Source organism: Rhagoletis pomonella, unplaced genomic scaffold, assembly GCF_013731165.1.
Source record: "Rhagoletis pomonella isolate Grant_MI unplaced genomic scaffold, Rhpom_1.0 Rhpom_scaffold_00011, whole genome shotgun sequence".
Lineage (NCBI taxonomy): Eukaryota > Metazoa > Arthropoda > Insecta > Diptera > Tephritidae > Rhagoletis > Rhagoletis pomonella.
The window spans coordinates 6,718,786-6,734,323 of record NW_023458565.1 but is presented as its reverse complement, the minus strand read 5'-3'; the positions used below and the strand labels follow the sequence as shown (position 1 = coordinate 6,734,323).

Below are 15,538 nucleotides of genomic sequence, written 5' to 3'. Positions count from 1 at the left end.
TCCGACGAACTGATAACCTCCTCCTTTTTTGGAAGTCGGTTAAAAATTACAATGATAGCTCTGAGTATTGCGCAATATTTAAGTATATATGGGGTGCACTCTACACTAAATTGAGTTATGATTTTTTTTTTTACACCAGAGTTGAGTAAAATGAGTACATTACAAATTTAAAAATTTTTAAATTTTTTTGAATGTGCAGCTTTGTAGCCCATTAAATTTTAGTATTATAAAGAGCAAGTTTAAAGCGATTGTAAAACTGACGTTAATTTTTTTATAATTTTTTTTGAAAACGGTTCTACGCATTTTCTTCCATTAGAAAAAAGTGCAAAAAGCCGTAGGCCTAAAAAATATTAAAAATCAACGCAATTTTGCAGTAGCTTAAAATTTGCACTTTATTATTCTAAAATATAATGGGCTACAAAACTGCACACTCAAAAAAATTCTAAAAACAATTGAAAAGATTTGTAAATTTGTAACGTACTCATTTTACTAAACTTCGATGTAAAAAAAAATCATAACTCAAGTTAATGATACGAGTAAATACAAGTACATACTCGATACTTTTCGTTCGATACCAAGTAATTATGGTATCGATACTTTTGCACCAAGCACTGAGTAGGTATAGAAAAAAATACTCGTTGCGAAATCCGATACCAAACGAGTTTTCCTTTGGAACTTTTTCCTCCACTAATATAAATCGCCCAGTGCCTTACGGCTGTTTAAACGCCAGCCACTTTCAAATTATGAAGATGTTAATATTTTTCCTGAAAGCAGTATGAAATGAACTTTTTAACAGACATTTTTGCTGTTCTTGTATCAGGGAATCCATTTCCGACGTCGCAAAACCGAAAATAAACATCAAACATGAATATGGGTACTGAGTACCTAATTCACGGTTCTATGGTTAAACGAGATTAACTTCTTGTAAATTTTTCCAAGGTATTAACTCTGTTAAATACCATTCATCATTAAACATATCGAGCCCTAACCGCCAAAATAACGTAAGCGACATTTTTTTCGAAATTTTCTTTTTGATGCAGAAATATTCCTAGAGCATCTAGATGCATTTCTGCATCAAAAAGAAAATTTTGAAAAAAATGTCGCTTACGTGATTTTGGCGGTTAGGGCTCGATATAGTTTTGCTCTGCTATGTTATTTTATCTATCTTCAGTTCCTTCATTATTAGCTTTTATTATTCGGAGTTTAGGCTTCGCCGAGGATGATTAATTTATTACTTAAAAAAATTAAATTTAATCCAGTTCATACGGAATACCCTCACAGCCAAAAGCACCGACACGAGTAGGTATCGATACTTTAGATCCGATATTTTTCGGGTATCGATACTTTACATCCGATGTTTTTCGGGTATCGATACTTTCTTACGATACTACTTTCAAGTAAAGGTATCGACACCTGCATGGTATCGTTTCTTCCCTAACTAAGCGCACTGTCAAAAGGGAAATACACAACACATTTTCTAAGCAATACCCGATACTTTTAGGTCGCCAGACTACACAATTCCGCTTTTCTATATAAAGGAAAAGTTCGCCACACGGTTTTATTTCGTGGAGTGAATGGAAAGACCATTCAGTCTTGGGCCTCCAAGATAACTCTACAATCGTCTTTACGGAACGCTCTAAACAAAACTTTAGTGTTGGAAGCAGGATACACTAGAAGCAGGTCTCACGGAATTTCTGCTCAAGCAAAGCTCGTGGTTAAAAAAGTGGCAGCACTTTGGCTTATCGGAACTTCTGCTAGTCTGCTTTCAGTAAGCATTAACTCCGTAAGAATGCTATAATGCAGACAAGTCCTTAACAAGTTAGGTAATAAGCTTACTACCCTCGTTTGATGGGTAACTGAATAGGAGACGAGCTTACAAGAAGGAAGCCATCCTGTTTGATGTCAAAGCATAATATTATCTACCTGCAAAACATGGCACCCTTCGACGAGAAGGCAAATAAAGGATGGCAAGAAGAACCAATGTGTAGGGACGACCCGACAAATATAGCCCAGCTTTGATAAGAAAAAATACTAGTCACTCATTCTCCTTGGGCAAGTGACCGGAATTATAGCAAGTCACTGCTTAATGGGTGGGCATGCTAGCAGAATGGGCTTGTCGACCATTGAAAGTGTAGAACACTATTCCCATTACTGCTCTGCCATATCGGGTGCTAGAACACGCTCATTTCACCATCACCGCTTTGGCGTCTGGCGGACCTAAACAGCAGTAATTAAGAAAATCCCGCAACTGGTTTTACTTTTAGGTGAGCGAACGAAAGCGAATACAAGCTCTCCAACGGTGCCAGTATGCCTCTCTCTTCTACAACAACGGTTGATAGGTTATCTGGTTAAAAATTGTTATTCTTTACTGCTTTTCATTGCTATAAACTAAATAAACATGTAGATAACCATCAAACGAAATAACTAGATAACTAAGCAGATTTCAACACTCACAACGTGTTGTTGAATCATATTTCTGCTTAAAACGAAATGCCAATAAAATACACGAGATGTGTAAACTTAGCTATCTATGACAAACTTTATGTTTACCACGAGCATATAGAATATTTAATGGAATTCGGTTATGAATACTAAGTTTTAATTCCTTTCCGTTTTTCTTAAATTTCCAACTTTAATTCCACGAATCAATTTGTGGACTTACTTAATGAAAAATTCTCATTTAGGAATTCGTAATGAAAAGATTAAATATTTGCCTCTCTCTTCCGAGTGACCACACAATTTCGAGATGAAAACGATTCTCAGAATTCTGTGTGAGAATTTTGTACCTTTGTTTGTGGTTTTCATATACATTTATTCTGTTACAGCTCCAACTAAGGCACTCTGCATGTACATACATGTATACAGTATTACGGTGACCAAATTTCTGTGGACAAAAATCGGGACATTTGTAATGCATCGAATCCGAGCATAAAATTTTGTTTTTAGAATAAAAAGACATAACATCTTCTAATACAGTTTTATTTAAAACAAAAGAATTAGAAAAACACACAAAATATTTACGGTGGCGAGAATGTCAATAGGGAAGAGACATTTTGGCAAGTTTTGGCTACTTTTCTTTGTTTAAAAAATTTTCATTATATTTAATAAAAATATACCTTACTATCTAAAAAAACTATGTAAATCAAAATTTAAAAATTTTGAATTTTAACAAATGCTGATACAAATTTTAAACATTTTAAACAGATTTTTTAGAATTGTTTTGAGTATGCCCATGCAATTCAAAGTGGAAGTTTGCTGGGACTTACAGTTGATTTTTGTAAATTTTTTTTGTTCGCGCTTTTTCTTCTATACAAAGTATGTTCGACATTTTTTGTTTGGAGAATATGAGCTAAAAGTCAACGGTACGTCCAAGCTATTTAAAATTTGCACTTTGAATTGAATGGGCTACAAAACTGCATACCCGGAATGTTTCTAAAAAATCTAATTAAAAAACTCAAAATTTTGATGAAGCTAATTTTTGTACAACGTTTGAAATTCTGACTTGACTTTCACTTTCATAAAATATAATAAATATTAAATAATCGAAAGGGTAAAAGCCAAATAATGTTAAAATATATCTTCCCTATTTATATCTTTGCTACAGGTTATATTTTTCATATTCATGAGTTTTTTGAGGGAATTAGTATTCCACTAAAGAATAATTAAAACCTTAAAACAAAATCCAGCCAAGTGTGATAGGCTGCAATATAGAGGAAGAACCAGTTTGACAGAATAAAACATAACCAAAGATCATAGAATGTAAAGATGGCAATGTTCATGGCTCCTTTATATTCTATGTTCTTTGTGATAACGAATGTTCTGCCACAAATATAAAGAATCGGAACACATATACGTCCCGACTTTTAAAAAAATATTCAGCGGGACAATTTTCTCAAAATCGGTATTGTGCCGCACAAAACGGGACGAATGGTCACCGTATGTATACATGTGTACAACCTATAAGAAGTTAATAGCCGAATATTTAACAACATCCATATAAATACGTATGTATATGTATACCTCAAATAGCTAAATAAATGTGCAACGAAGCGATTTGTTAATCTAATTGATATTTACACGAATATACATCTGCACGGTTGCAGATGGAACAAAAAGGCGATGAAAATTGATTTGAGTTTAAGGTGGGGCATGTACACGTACTTATGTATGCTTGTATAACTGTTAATTCGTTTTGAATATATTTTTCGTATTTGTAAGTACATATCGACGTACCTCTGTAAAAACGACACAACTCAAAACTCTATAAAATAAAATCCTTACTACAGTTACTTTACTAATGCTTGCTACTTACTTTAGTAAGGACTGGACATGGTTTATATAAGGATTAAAGACATGAGTAACAAAAGTGAGGTGTTTTTTTTTGAAGGGAAACTTTTTTAGCGGCGGTTAGTTGGTTGGGAGTAAATTTTCAAATTCAACGGACATTGCTTTTCTTAATCGAGATTACTCTTAATCGAGTAATCGAATATAGTCCTTGAAATTCGTCTAATGGTCAAACGTCTCCCCTCCTGAAAAAGCTTCTTATAAAACTATTTGCCGATCGGAGGTGGAGTGAAATTGTAAGCCCTCTATTTCTGTTATAACATCAGGACGTACGATACAAATTGGAAGAAAAGCTCGGCCGAACACTTAGCTAAAGTGTCATTGCCGCATATTAGTTTTTTTTTGAAATCCTTGAATAAATGCAAGCAAACGAAAAGCGGAACTTCGAAAAAATCTTGATAGCAAAGAGCTGCAACTGCCATTGAATATTAACCGATTTCAAAATAAAAAATACGGATTTCTTTATTTTCCTTTTTCTATAATACTGGCGAGCCCCCGAGCAGGAAAATTTCAAAAATTTTAGTTTTAAGTATAGAGGTTGAATTTTCTGTGAATTTTTGGATCCTCTAATGGTCATTATCTCCAATTTATTTGTATATTAACCGCAGACAACAAGCTCTTCATCGGCTATTGACCGTAAACGAGCTAGCGGTTGACAATAAAATTTTTGCAGAAAGCCTTGAAACTTATAGCATTCTTGCTAGTCTACTGTACTTACTTACATATATGTACATTAGGGTGGTCCAAATATGCATCTGGAAAAAGTAAAGACGGAATTTGTATGCTCGCACCCCCAACGCTTATTCTATACCGAAAAAAATGTGTTCCTACTTTTTTATTTTGAAATCAAGAAATATTTAGAGGTCGCTCAAAGCGCTCAGCGCGGTATACTTTTTTCGATATAGAACAATCCTAGGTGGTGAGAGCATTACAATTCTGACTTTACCGGGTTTGCACCACCCTAATGTATATATACATATATTTGTACATATTCACTATAGAAATTAACATACATTTGTGCATATATAGAGGCATACTCGAGTACCAGTGTTTATTTTGTGGCTTTTGAAAACATGAAAAAGGATTTCTCGGCCGGCAAACAGCAACAGTTGAAATACCGATTTAGAAGGCTGCACACATACAGATTCAGCAGTTAAAGGGAATGCACAATAAACTCGATCATAGTATGGTACTCGCACATACTCATATATTTATGTGTGTATACATACAAGAAAATATGTTTGCCTTGCTTAAGAATTTTTTAAGGCGCTTGTTTTAGAATGCATTTCTGAAAATTGTGGGACTAATTAAATACTTTGAGGTTTTGACAAAACACAATCTGGACTAGAGAAAAATGTTTTTGTGGAAAAAAATTAAATTTTTCGTAAAATTGCAAAAGACAGGATGAAAACGTTTTTAATTGGGGAAAAAATTTTACTAGAATAATGAATGGGAATATTTGTGAGCATGTTTGTGGCTCTTTGACGCTAAACGTATTTTAATGATGTATTTTTACAAGAGAGTTTCCACCTGTTTTGGAAGTTCAAATCAATTTAGAACTAAGGTAAACAAAATATTACAATACTGTATACTTATGTGAACCGAAAGGGCTTCCAAAAAGATTTATTTCGAAAATATTTTAAAAAAGATTGCCCACTGTTTTGAGAGTTAAAGTCTATTAATTTTTAAGTTAAAAACAACAACATGGGTGCCAAACAAAAGGAGTTCAAAAAAAATTAAATGAAAAAATCTTTTTTAAGAGGATCGCCACCTGTGCAAAAAGTAAAAATAAATGTACATGGTTAACAAGTTTAACAAAATATTTTACTATGGGTGTCAAACAAAAGAGGTTTGAGAAAGCTTTAATTAAAAGATATTCTCAAAGGAAGCTGCCACCTTTACTTTAGTTTGGGTATCACACGCGAGAGGTTTTACGAAACCTGTTTATATTTCGAAAATGTTCTTATTAGTTTAGGAATTTAGTTCACAAGAATTTTTGTTGCATAGAACAAGCGTTGGCTCCGCTGCACAGTGGTTCAAAACTGGAATTCACTGGAGCCTTGATTTTTCAACCAACTTGATTATTTTTTTTTTAATGAAAGTTTATAAAATTTGTAAGAGACTAGCTGAGCCCAATTTTTGAACTTTTGTATGTTTGAATTAATTTTTTTAGTGCAATTGCGGAAAAAGTAGCAATTTTGAAGAAAATCGATTCTCTTCTTCCAGTTAATAAAAAATACATAAAAAAACGAAAACAAAATTAAGGTTCGCCAAAACCGAAAAAAATCACAAAAAAAATTGGTATGTTATAAAAAAAATTTCACCAAAATTAATTTTTTTTTTTTGAGTTTTTAGAAAAAAATTCGGTATGCAATTTTATAGATGGTTAAATCTTAAAGCCAGTTTCATGAAATCAATTGGAGTTAAAAAAATTTTTTATTTTTTTTTAACTTAGTAGTATGTAAACTGACAGAAAAAGAATATTTCACTTAAATTGGTTTCGTGAAACCGCGTGTTGTGTAGTTTATATTCTTATGTATATGTATAATTAAAAATCAACGCGAACACTTAACCACTTGAAACTTTCACTCTATGATGCTAAAATTTCAATATCTATAAAAGCGCATACCCCAATTTTTCCTAAAAACTAAAAAAAAAATTTATTTTGATAAAAACTTTTTTTACAACATTTTTTATTTTTCTTTTTGTTTCGGGAGAGCCCTACACGTGTTCCCAACTAATTATTATGTAATATGTATTAGCTGCAACAGGAGATTCGATTTGCTTCAAAATTGCAATTTTTCCTGCATTTTGCACTAAAAAATTGAATACAAGGCAGTGGAAATTCAAGAATCGGGATCAACTGGTTTCGGGCACATTTTATAAGCTTTCATTAAAAAAAGTTATCAAACTGAATGAAAAATGAAGGCTCCACTGCATTATGAATAGTAAATGATAGTTTAGAACCACTGTGCGCTGGTGCCTCAGTGAGGTATTTTTCCTTATGCTTAACAGAAGATAAGAAAAGTGTACATATATCTAATTTATTTTTAAAGTGCGCACCTGAGTTCGTTGTCGACCTAATAGAAAAGTATGTACGTAATTATAGAAACTTCCGTTTGTCACTTACCCAACATGCGGATAACCGCTTTACGCGACTGCTGATGTCGAGATTCACGATGCATAGAGCCTTGTTGAACACCTGTATGAAAAAATGAGATAAAAGGATGGGAAATAGGAGACGCTTTTAATTAAATAGTAGAAACATTAGAAATAATGTTATATGAAACTTCTGCTTTCTTTATAATTAAATATGTGTTTCTAAGGAACACTTTCGCTGCACTTACCCAATTGCAACGTGGTGCTGAAACGTATCTGCGCGCCCATCTTGCCATACAAGATTATAATCAGCAACATCGGTATAACGAAGAAAACGCAGAAGGACAGCTCAAATAAAGGGAAACTTTCAGGATAATCAACCATACTGCAAAAGGCGGATTCGGGTATTTTTGCGTCGGCTGTTTGAAGAGGAGAAAAAAACTGATTTAAATATACCCATATATACATATACATACATATCTAAGCACAAATACTTGTACACGCTATTAAATAGGGCTAGAGAAAATTTGACAGCAATTGAAAATGTTCAACACATTTGTAAGGGGTAAAGAAAATATTTGAACATAAAATTTATTGTACAAATGATTGGCATACTTACTGAGGGGATAAGTCAAATACTCTATGTCCGTACACAGACCAAACGGAATGGCGCTTATTAAGCTTATAATCCAAAGGGCGGCAATAATACGAACTGCACGCTTGAAGCCGCTCATCGCATACAAATGCAATGGATGGCAAATGGCGAGGAAGCGTTCCATGGAGAAGGCGACGATGGTGAGCACGGAGACGTACGTCGAACTAAGAAAAAGGAGAAAAAATATAAATTATGGTTAAGAAAAATTTCAAATGAAACCATAATATAAACCGCATGAAAAAGTAAAATTTCACTAGTGAAAGTATATGAAAAGTACATACACATTAGACTGGATCGTGAAAATAAATTTGCAATTACCCACCTAGTTTTATAGCTTACTTTAAGAGGATTTTAGTTCAAATAACTCAATTTCTACGTCGTTAAATAGAACTTTGCTCTACATAAAATAAAACATTTTAGTAAGCGATACATTTTCTCCTTGAAATTTCGCTTTCAACCGAAGTAAATGTTTCACACTTCAAAATCCAGTAATAAATAAAGGAGTTAAAAAGAAAATTTGGGCTTGTTTAGGATTCGCTAAGGATGAACATTTTTATGACCTTGAAATACTCTCGAAGTAAGCTATCAATTTAGTGGTGGTAAATGCAAAGTTTATTTTTATCGCATGTGGACCGACCCGGGCTAATACACATTTTGCATTTGTATTTATGTAAATTATTCATATTAAGTACTTACGCTTCTGAAATGAACGCACGTATCTTGCAGAAGGGCAGTCCGAACAGGTAGGGATATTGATGCCAATATAAAAATATTTCCGCAGGTAAACCTAAATTTCGCCATAAAGAGGGGGGGGAAAAAAATGTTATGTAATTTTGTGGTTTCGGATTATGTTTTTAAGCTTATGGCTTTACAGCTGGTGGCGAAAAATTTTCTGTTTAATAGTACTTGCAATCGTAAAAGTTCACTTATATAAGTAAATATGTATGTATGTACATAAATCACCGCAAACATTTGCCCTGTGCGCATTTACGCTCTTTAAATACTAATAAGGAGATTTAAAAAGAGCTTACACAAATATAAGCAGTCTGCTGCGTAAAGTTTTCGCATAAATTATTTATGTATGCGTCGGCACGACCGATATGATTATATGAAAAAATCAATAAAAAAACTCACTGCTTTGCCGTTCAATGCAAGCCTATAAATCTTAGGCGTTGCAAAAAATAATCGCAATGCAATATCTTTAGTAAATTGAATATTTAACAAAAAATACAGCTGAAGCTGTGACACTTTGGCGTACAATATTTAGATTTGCCAAAAGGCAGAAAATTTGGCTAAAAACGTAGCAGTGAAGAAGTAGTCCCAGGCATTTTAAAGCATTTTATAGAAGAGGAATATGTGACATCTATTTTTTTTTTATTACAACAGCAAATGTTTTGGTATTTACAAAATTGTGTACATGCTAAAATTTTTTCGTTAATTTTGTATTGAAATATGGCATGAAGCCAAGTATTAGGAAAAATATGCAAAGTTTGAGCAAAATTGCAAACTTTTTAATAGGAATTTCTAGATAAAATCGGGCATTTATATTTATATAATAATATGCAAATTTCAGATGACTAAAAATCTGCTTTTTTCCATATAAAGTATTTTCAGATTTTTTTTTGAAATTCTTATTAAAAAGTTTGCAATTCCGCTGATTCTATTTTTTTCATACACATTGCCATAATTGGATTTAAGAAATCTAAGCCATATTTTAATAAATTTTTTTTTTTTTGTATAATATGTATTTATTTATTAAATCTTTCTTTCGAAACTAACAATAAGTTTTCAAATCTTACAAACTACCATTAAATTTAAAATTTCTGCGGTAAAGCTTAGACATTTTTTATTTTTTCATACATATGTATTTATTACGGTTGTTGCGGCTGTCGGAATGGACAAGAATCCGAGAAGGAGGATCGCTGGTTATCGTGCTGGGCATGCGCTCCGAAAGGACTAGTTTCCATGCCGCGCCTTCGCTTCTCTATATTTAAGTAATTACAATCCAGTAGGCTGTGTTCGGTCGGAAAGGACAAGTTTCCGAGCCGCATTGACACTGGTGTTGGGTAGTCGGTCTGAAAGACCGAGTTCCAGAGCCGAAATTGATATATTTATTACAGATATCGAAATTTATTATATTGCGCATCATTTGATAATATCGGAGAAATCCTTTCTTTTTAGTCTTCTTGCATATCTCGGGCTAAGAAGATCTCTCGCTAGTCGATTTGGGTGGTTCATTAACCATGCTGAGTGACTGGTGCTTAGCCCTCTTATGTCCTCATGCACCGTATTTTTAATTAAGATCTTTGTGGATACTCGTATTTTTTTGTGTACCACGGTGCTCCGCATATGGCGCGTAAAATTTTTGACTGCAGTCTTTGAAGTCTGTTCAAAATGGAATTGCACGCTGTGCCCCAAAGCCCGATTCCATATGCTCAACATGGTTTAATCACCATATTATTTAAAAAGCTACGTCTTGTTATCTAGGCTTAATTAAGATTTGCGTCCCATAACCCTTTGAAGGCTTGCTTGTTTTAGTTTCACTTGAGAAATTTTGTTTTCCATATGTTTTTTTCCAGGTAAGTCTTCTATCTAGTGTCATCCCACGGTATTTGACACTATCTTTTTGTGATATAGCCTTGCTGTTTATTTTTAGCGGTGGACAAGTTTCTTTCTTCAACGTAAATGTTGTCTGAACACACTTGCTTTCGTTAAACTTTACCCTCCAATAACCTAGCCATAGCTCTAACTTTTTCAAATATTCTTGCAGCTTTTAAGAAGCCTCTTTAGGGCCTGAACTATTGCTTAGGATAGCCGTGTCGTCAGCAAACGTTGAAATGCTAAGACTGTCATCAGTTTGCAAATCACGAGTGTATATTACGTACAATATGGGTCCTAGAACACTGCCTTGAAGGACACCTACATACATATATTGGGTGACTTTCCGTTCTAAAGGAATTCTGCCTGACTCTGAAGCTTCTCCCCAGCAGAAAGCTTTCCAGAATTGCATGCGTGTTTGCAGGGAATGAAACCTGGCGTGCCATTTGAGATATCTACGGTTCGATTCGACGGGCAGCGAATTTTTTGACCGACTTCAATTACAGGAGACAGGTTAAAAATGCATACGGATTTTTTTTTGTGCATAGCAACGGATCAATTTGAAACATTTGAATCGTTTTCGATTATTATTTTGTTATCGGAAAGATAATACCTCAAGGATTAAATTGGAAATTAATTGTTTATGAGCATTGATGTCGGTTGTATTTTTTGTTCAAAAATTACTTATGGTTATTTTTTTTTTTTAATTTATATCTTTTTATTTTAATTTGATTTTCTTTTAATTCGTAGATTTTATAGTTAAAAAAAAAATATTTTTAAATTCATTTAAATTTTAGAAATTTATTTAATTTAACTTCTATTTTTTTCTGTTCTGTTCTTAATTAAAACGAAAACACCTTTTTCTCACCGTTTGCCCTTATTTTACAATCGAACGCGAAAATAGAAAGGTACAATGAAAATGCGAAATTTTTTGGTAGAAACGCAAACACCATAAATTTTTAAATTTTATTGTTACCCAGTAGAGATGAGAATGTTACTCATACGCCATGTATAACGTGCGATTTTAGCCTTTCCGTGACAAATGGTAGATCCAATATGGATCCGCCATTTTGAATTTTTTCAATCTCACTTCGAATTCCAATTTAGTTTATCCAAAAGTATACATTTAGTTATGTCTTTTGTCGCTTATCTCGATTTTAATTAGCGGTTTTGTTTCTTGCTTAAAAATTACTTGTTTCGTTTAATTTTTAGAAATTGTCATTTTTTTTCCTTTCCAAATGAAATTTTTTTCTTTACAATTTAATGTTTTGAAATTTTTTTTGCAAACTGTAAGTGTGCTTATGGTTAAAGGATTGGTGTTTTTGCTAACAAACAAAACCAGTCATGCTAACAAAAACAACCATGATAAGCTATAGCAAATGCCGAAAACCGCCTTTTCACTTTAATTCACCTATTTACAATTTCCTCTATTTTAAAGCTCTTTCGTATGACACAAAATTGTTACATCAATTAAGAGAACACAATTACTAGGCCTTGTCTATTAAATTTGATTGTCTCAAGAATGTGGTAATCTGGCAAAGTGTTTGCACAAATTCAAGCATATATTTTGCTAATTTACATTTAAATGAATAGTATACGCGTGGCTTCAAGTGTGCACGAAAATAATTTTACAATTCTAAATTCTTGGCAATGCGATTATGCAACAGTAATAATAGTAAATACTTGGTATAAATGTCATAACAGCAAGAGGCAAAATTCATTGTTTTGATCCGAGATGGTACATACAAATGTACATACATACATACATACATATATTACTGTGCTTGCTTAGCTCATTAAATGGGTTAGTGAAAATCTTCCTACTTAGCACTTAGAAGGTGAAAATACATATATGTTTGCTAGTTTTGAAAGAGCATGTAGATTTTGGTACTCATTAACATCAAGAACTCTATTTCTTCTTGTCTCTTAGATCCCTCACACTTGCCTAAAAGCACCGTTAGGCTAGCCAAGGACATGCGTCTATGTACATAGATAAGTAGCATGTGATTATGCAGAGCTTGCCGACGCGTCAGTGGTGTTTATGAATTAGGAGATTGTCTGCGTATTAGTACTACTATGTTGCCAAACCTTTTGCTGTCTGTAAAATGTGTTGGCTGTCTAAAGCAACAACGTCTGCCTGTTATTATGTTATGCTAATTTTACAATTTGATTTGAGTGACGCTGTGACATTACTGTTGTTTATTTGTTATTTTCCTACTTATTTGCATAAACTGTTTATACAGATATATATGTACATACATATAAATCTATGTACATAAATAGTTACATATGAGCACAATGTCGTAATCTACATTGCAGACAATTTTAATCAGTTTTCTGTTTTCGTTTTGCATTTAATTGACTGTATTCATTATGTTGGCTATAGTTGTGATTGTCGTTTGTGCAACTAGTTATATGTATAATTTTGTGCACTGTGACCAGTTTGGGTTCAAACAATACTTGTAAATGAAATATCTTAAAATCAATTTAGTAACATGTATCAATTTTTTATTCCTTTTTCGAAGTAACTTACGAGAATATTAGGCACTTAAACGAACACATAATAAATATGCACTATATAGGCGTATAAAGCGTGATCTCTGCAGGCGCTGCAACAACAAACCTAATGTAACACGTAATATATGTATGTGGAAGTTTCGTATGTAAGAAGATCAGTGCTATTTAGGAAAGTAGTTTATCCCTAAGTTAATCGTACATTCGTGTTTAGCAAAGCTAGCCACAAGAGCCTATACTGTCTGCCAGTGTCTAAGCTTCACGAAGCATGATGACCGAATTTAAAATAAAAATTTTCTGCTCTGCCAGCGCCAAACAGAGATCCGATCTACTGCAAATTAAGAACATATTCTTGCTAATAAATGCTTAGGACCAAAATGGTCCATTAACCTTAGTAACATAATTTTCTTATTTACTCCGCGGTTCTAAGACATATTAACATAGGAAGTACATATCTGAAGCCGAAGGAATTATGGAACATTTTATCAAGTTTTCAACTCAGGAGGCTCTACTCAAACAAACGAAATACATGTTTAATGCCTAAAACCTGTAACCATTCTTATTATTGTTTAACCTAAATTTTTTTTTTTGTCAGAACAAATATGAATGCTTTGTAAATACATATTTATGTACACCTAATGGGGCCAACATCAAGGCGCACGTATGTGTAAGCGCCATTCTATATACATATATATTGGGGACAACACTGCACTGGGGGAAACGTACACTTATATATTGTTGTGAAACTCCAAAAAATTTGCTTAAACTGAATTTCATGTTAGTCAAAATAAATAAATAAAAAGCGTTTTTTATATTATTACAAAATTTTTAAAATTTTATGTTAATTGAATTTGTGTTAATTTTTGTTTTTGAATCTACTTATATAACATCGTATATGGTTTTTGTATTTCAAAAGAATCCATTTATTATATTCAATATAGAAAAAAAGCTTTTATTCTACATAATTTAAAATTCATTGAATATATACAATTTTTTTACTTACCAAAAAGCAAATATATTAGATCCGAAACTGCCAGACTAAATAGATAATAATTTGTGGCTGTATGCATGGTGGGATGTCGTACAATAACAACACAAACCAGAATATTACCCAGCATGCCGGTGATGAAAATGCCTCCAAAGATTATTGTGATCTAGAAAAATAGGAAAAGAGCGAACGTTTTTTTGTAATTATTTTCTGCTTAATTTCGTTCTATAATATCATGTTAGATATACAGTGGCGGTCAAAAGTGGATGAATGGTGTTTGTGAGCAATTAAAAGCAGTCGAAAATCAATTATAATTTAGCGAATTAATCCAGATGAAAAAATAAACACGTTCTATATTGAAAAAGGCAAAAAGGCCTAGTTATTAAGTTGTTAAAACGGATGCTTGGTTGGACAGCTTACAACTCAGTGCTACCAAACTAGCAAAAGCTTACAAACTATGTTAAGTACTGCCTAACTATCAGGTCCTTACAATAGGGTTACCAGTTAGGCGCGAACAGTGTTAAATGTTTATTTTTTATTTTTTATGCTTTAATGAAATCTACATATATAAATAAAATGTTGAAACTTTATACGGAATTTAGAAAAATTCCAAAATTTTTCATATAAATTTTGAGCTTTTCAATCAGAAGTTTTACAGAATGCAGTTACGAGGGTTTTAAAATTTTAGTAAAATAAGTGCAAGTTTTGAGCGGTTATAAAATCGCATAGATTTTTAATATTATTATGTTTTTTTGTTGACAGCGTTTTACACCTTTTTCCATATAAACATATATTTCTTGTGAAAGACTATGCGCTAGAAAATTTTTGAAAAAAAATAAAAAAAAATCCACGCAAGTTATCCTACAGTGCCCTATTTATACGAAAAAGCCCTCAGCAAAAAATAGTATTGAAACTCAATGAAATTTTTTGGCCGTTTTAAACTTGCACTTATTTTACCAAAATTTCATACACCTTGTAACTGCATACCAAAACAAAGTTTTTATGAACATTTGTTGAATCTTTCTAAATTCTAAATAACAAAAAAATTGTAACTTGTAAAACATTATAAATATTAAAACCAAAACAGATATTCATACTTGTGTATTCACATATATATGTATTAAGAGAAAATCGCAGTTTCACTGTTATCACTGGACATCGCAAAAACTTGCGTAAGTCAAAAGGCACACAATAAGTTAAATATTATCCAAATTACCTCATACATTTGTATATTCGTAGGTAGTAAAATACACATTTTCACAATGCAAGATTGTCCTACTTTCCCTCCTTTTCTGTTTACTTTTGCAGACACATTAAATACTCCCTGTAGCGCAAAAAAA

The 15,538-nt window shown here is 32.6% G+C and overlaps 1 protein-coding gene across 1 annotated transcript in view; it reads right to left on the bottom strand.

Moving 5' to 3' along the window:
• Positions 1-15,538, bottom strand: part of LOC118747129 (neuropeptides capa receptor-like) — a 37,120-nt gene that overhangs the window by 3,756 nt on the left and 17,826 nt on the right. The window contains exons 2-6 of the mRNA XM_036481119.1: positions 14,214-14,364; positions 8,795-8,885; positions 8,063-8,262; positions 7,692-7,862; positions 7,475-7,546 (exon numbers count right to left, since the gene is read on the bottom strand). Of these exons, the coding sequence (XP_036337012.1) occupies positions 7,475-7,546; positions 7,692-7,862; positions 8,063-8,262; positions 8,795-8,885; positions 14,214-14,364 (685 nt within the window). The remainder of the gene's footprint in view (positions 1-7,474; positions 7,547-7,691; positions 7,863-8,062; positions 8,263-8,794; positions 8,886-14,213; positions 14,365-15,538) is intronic.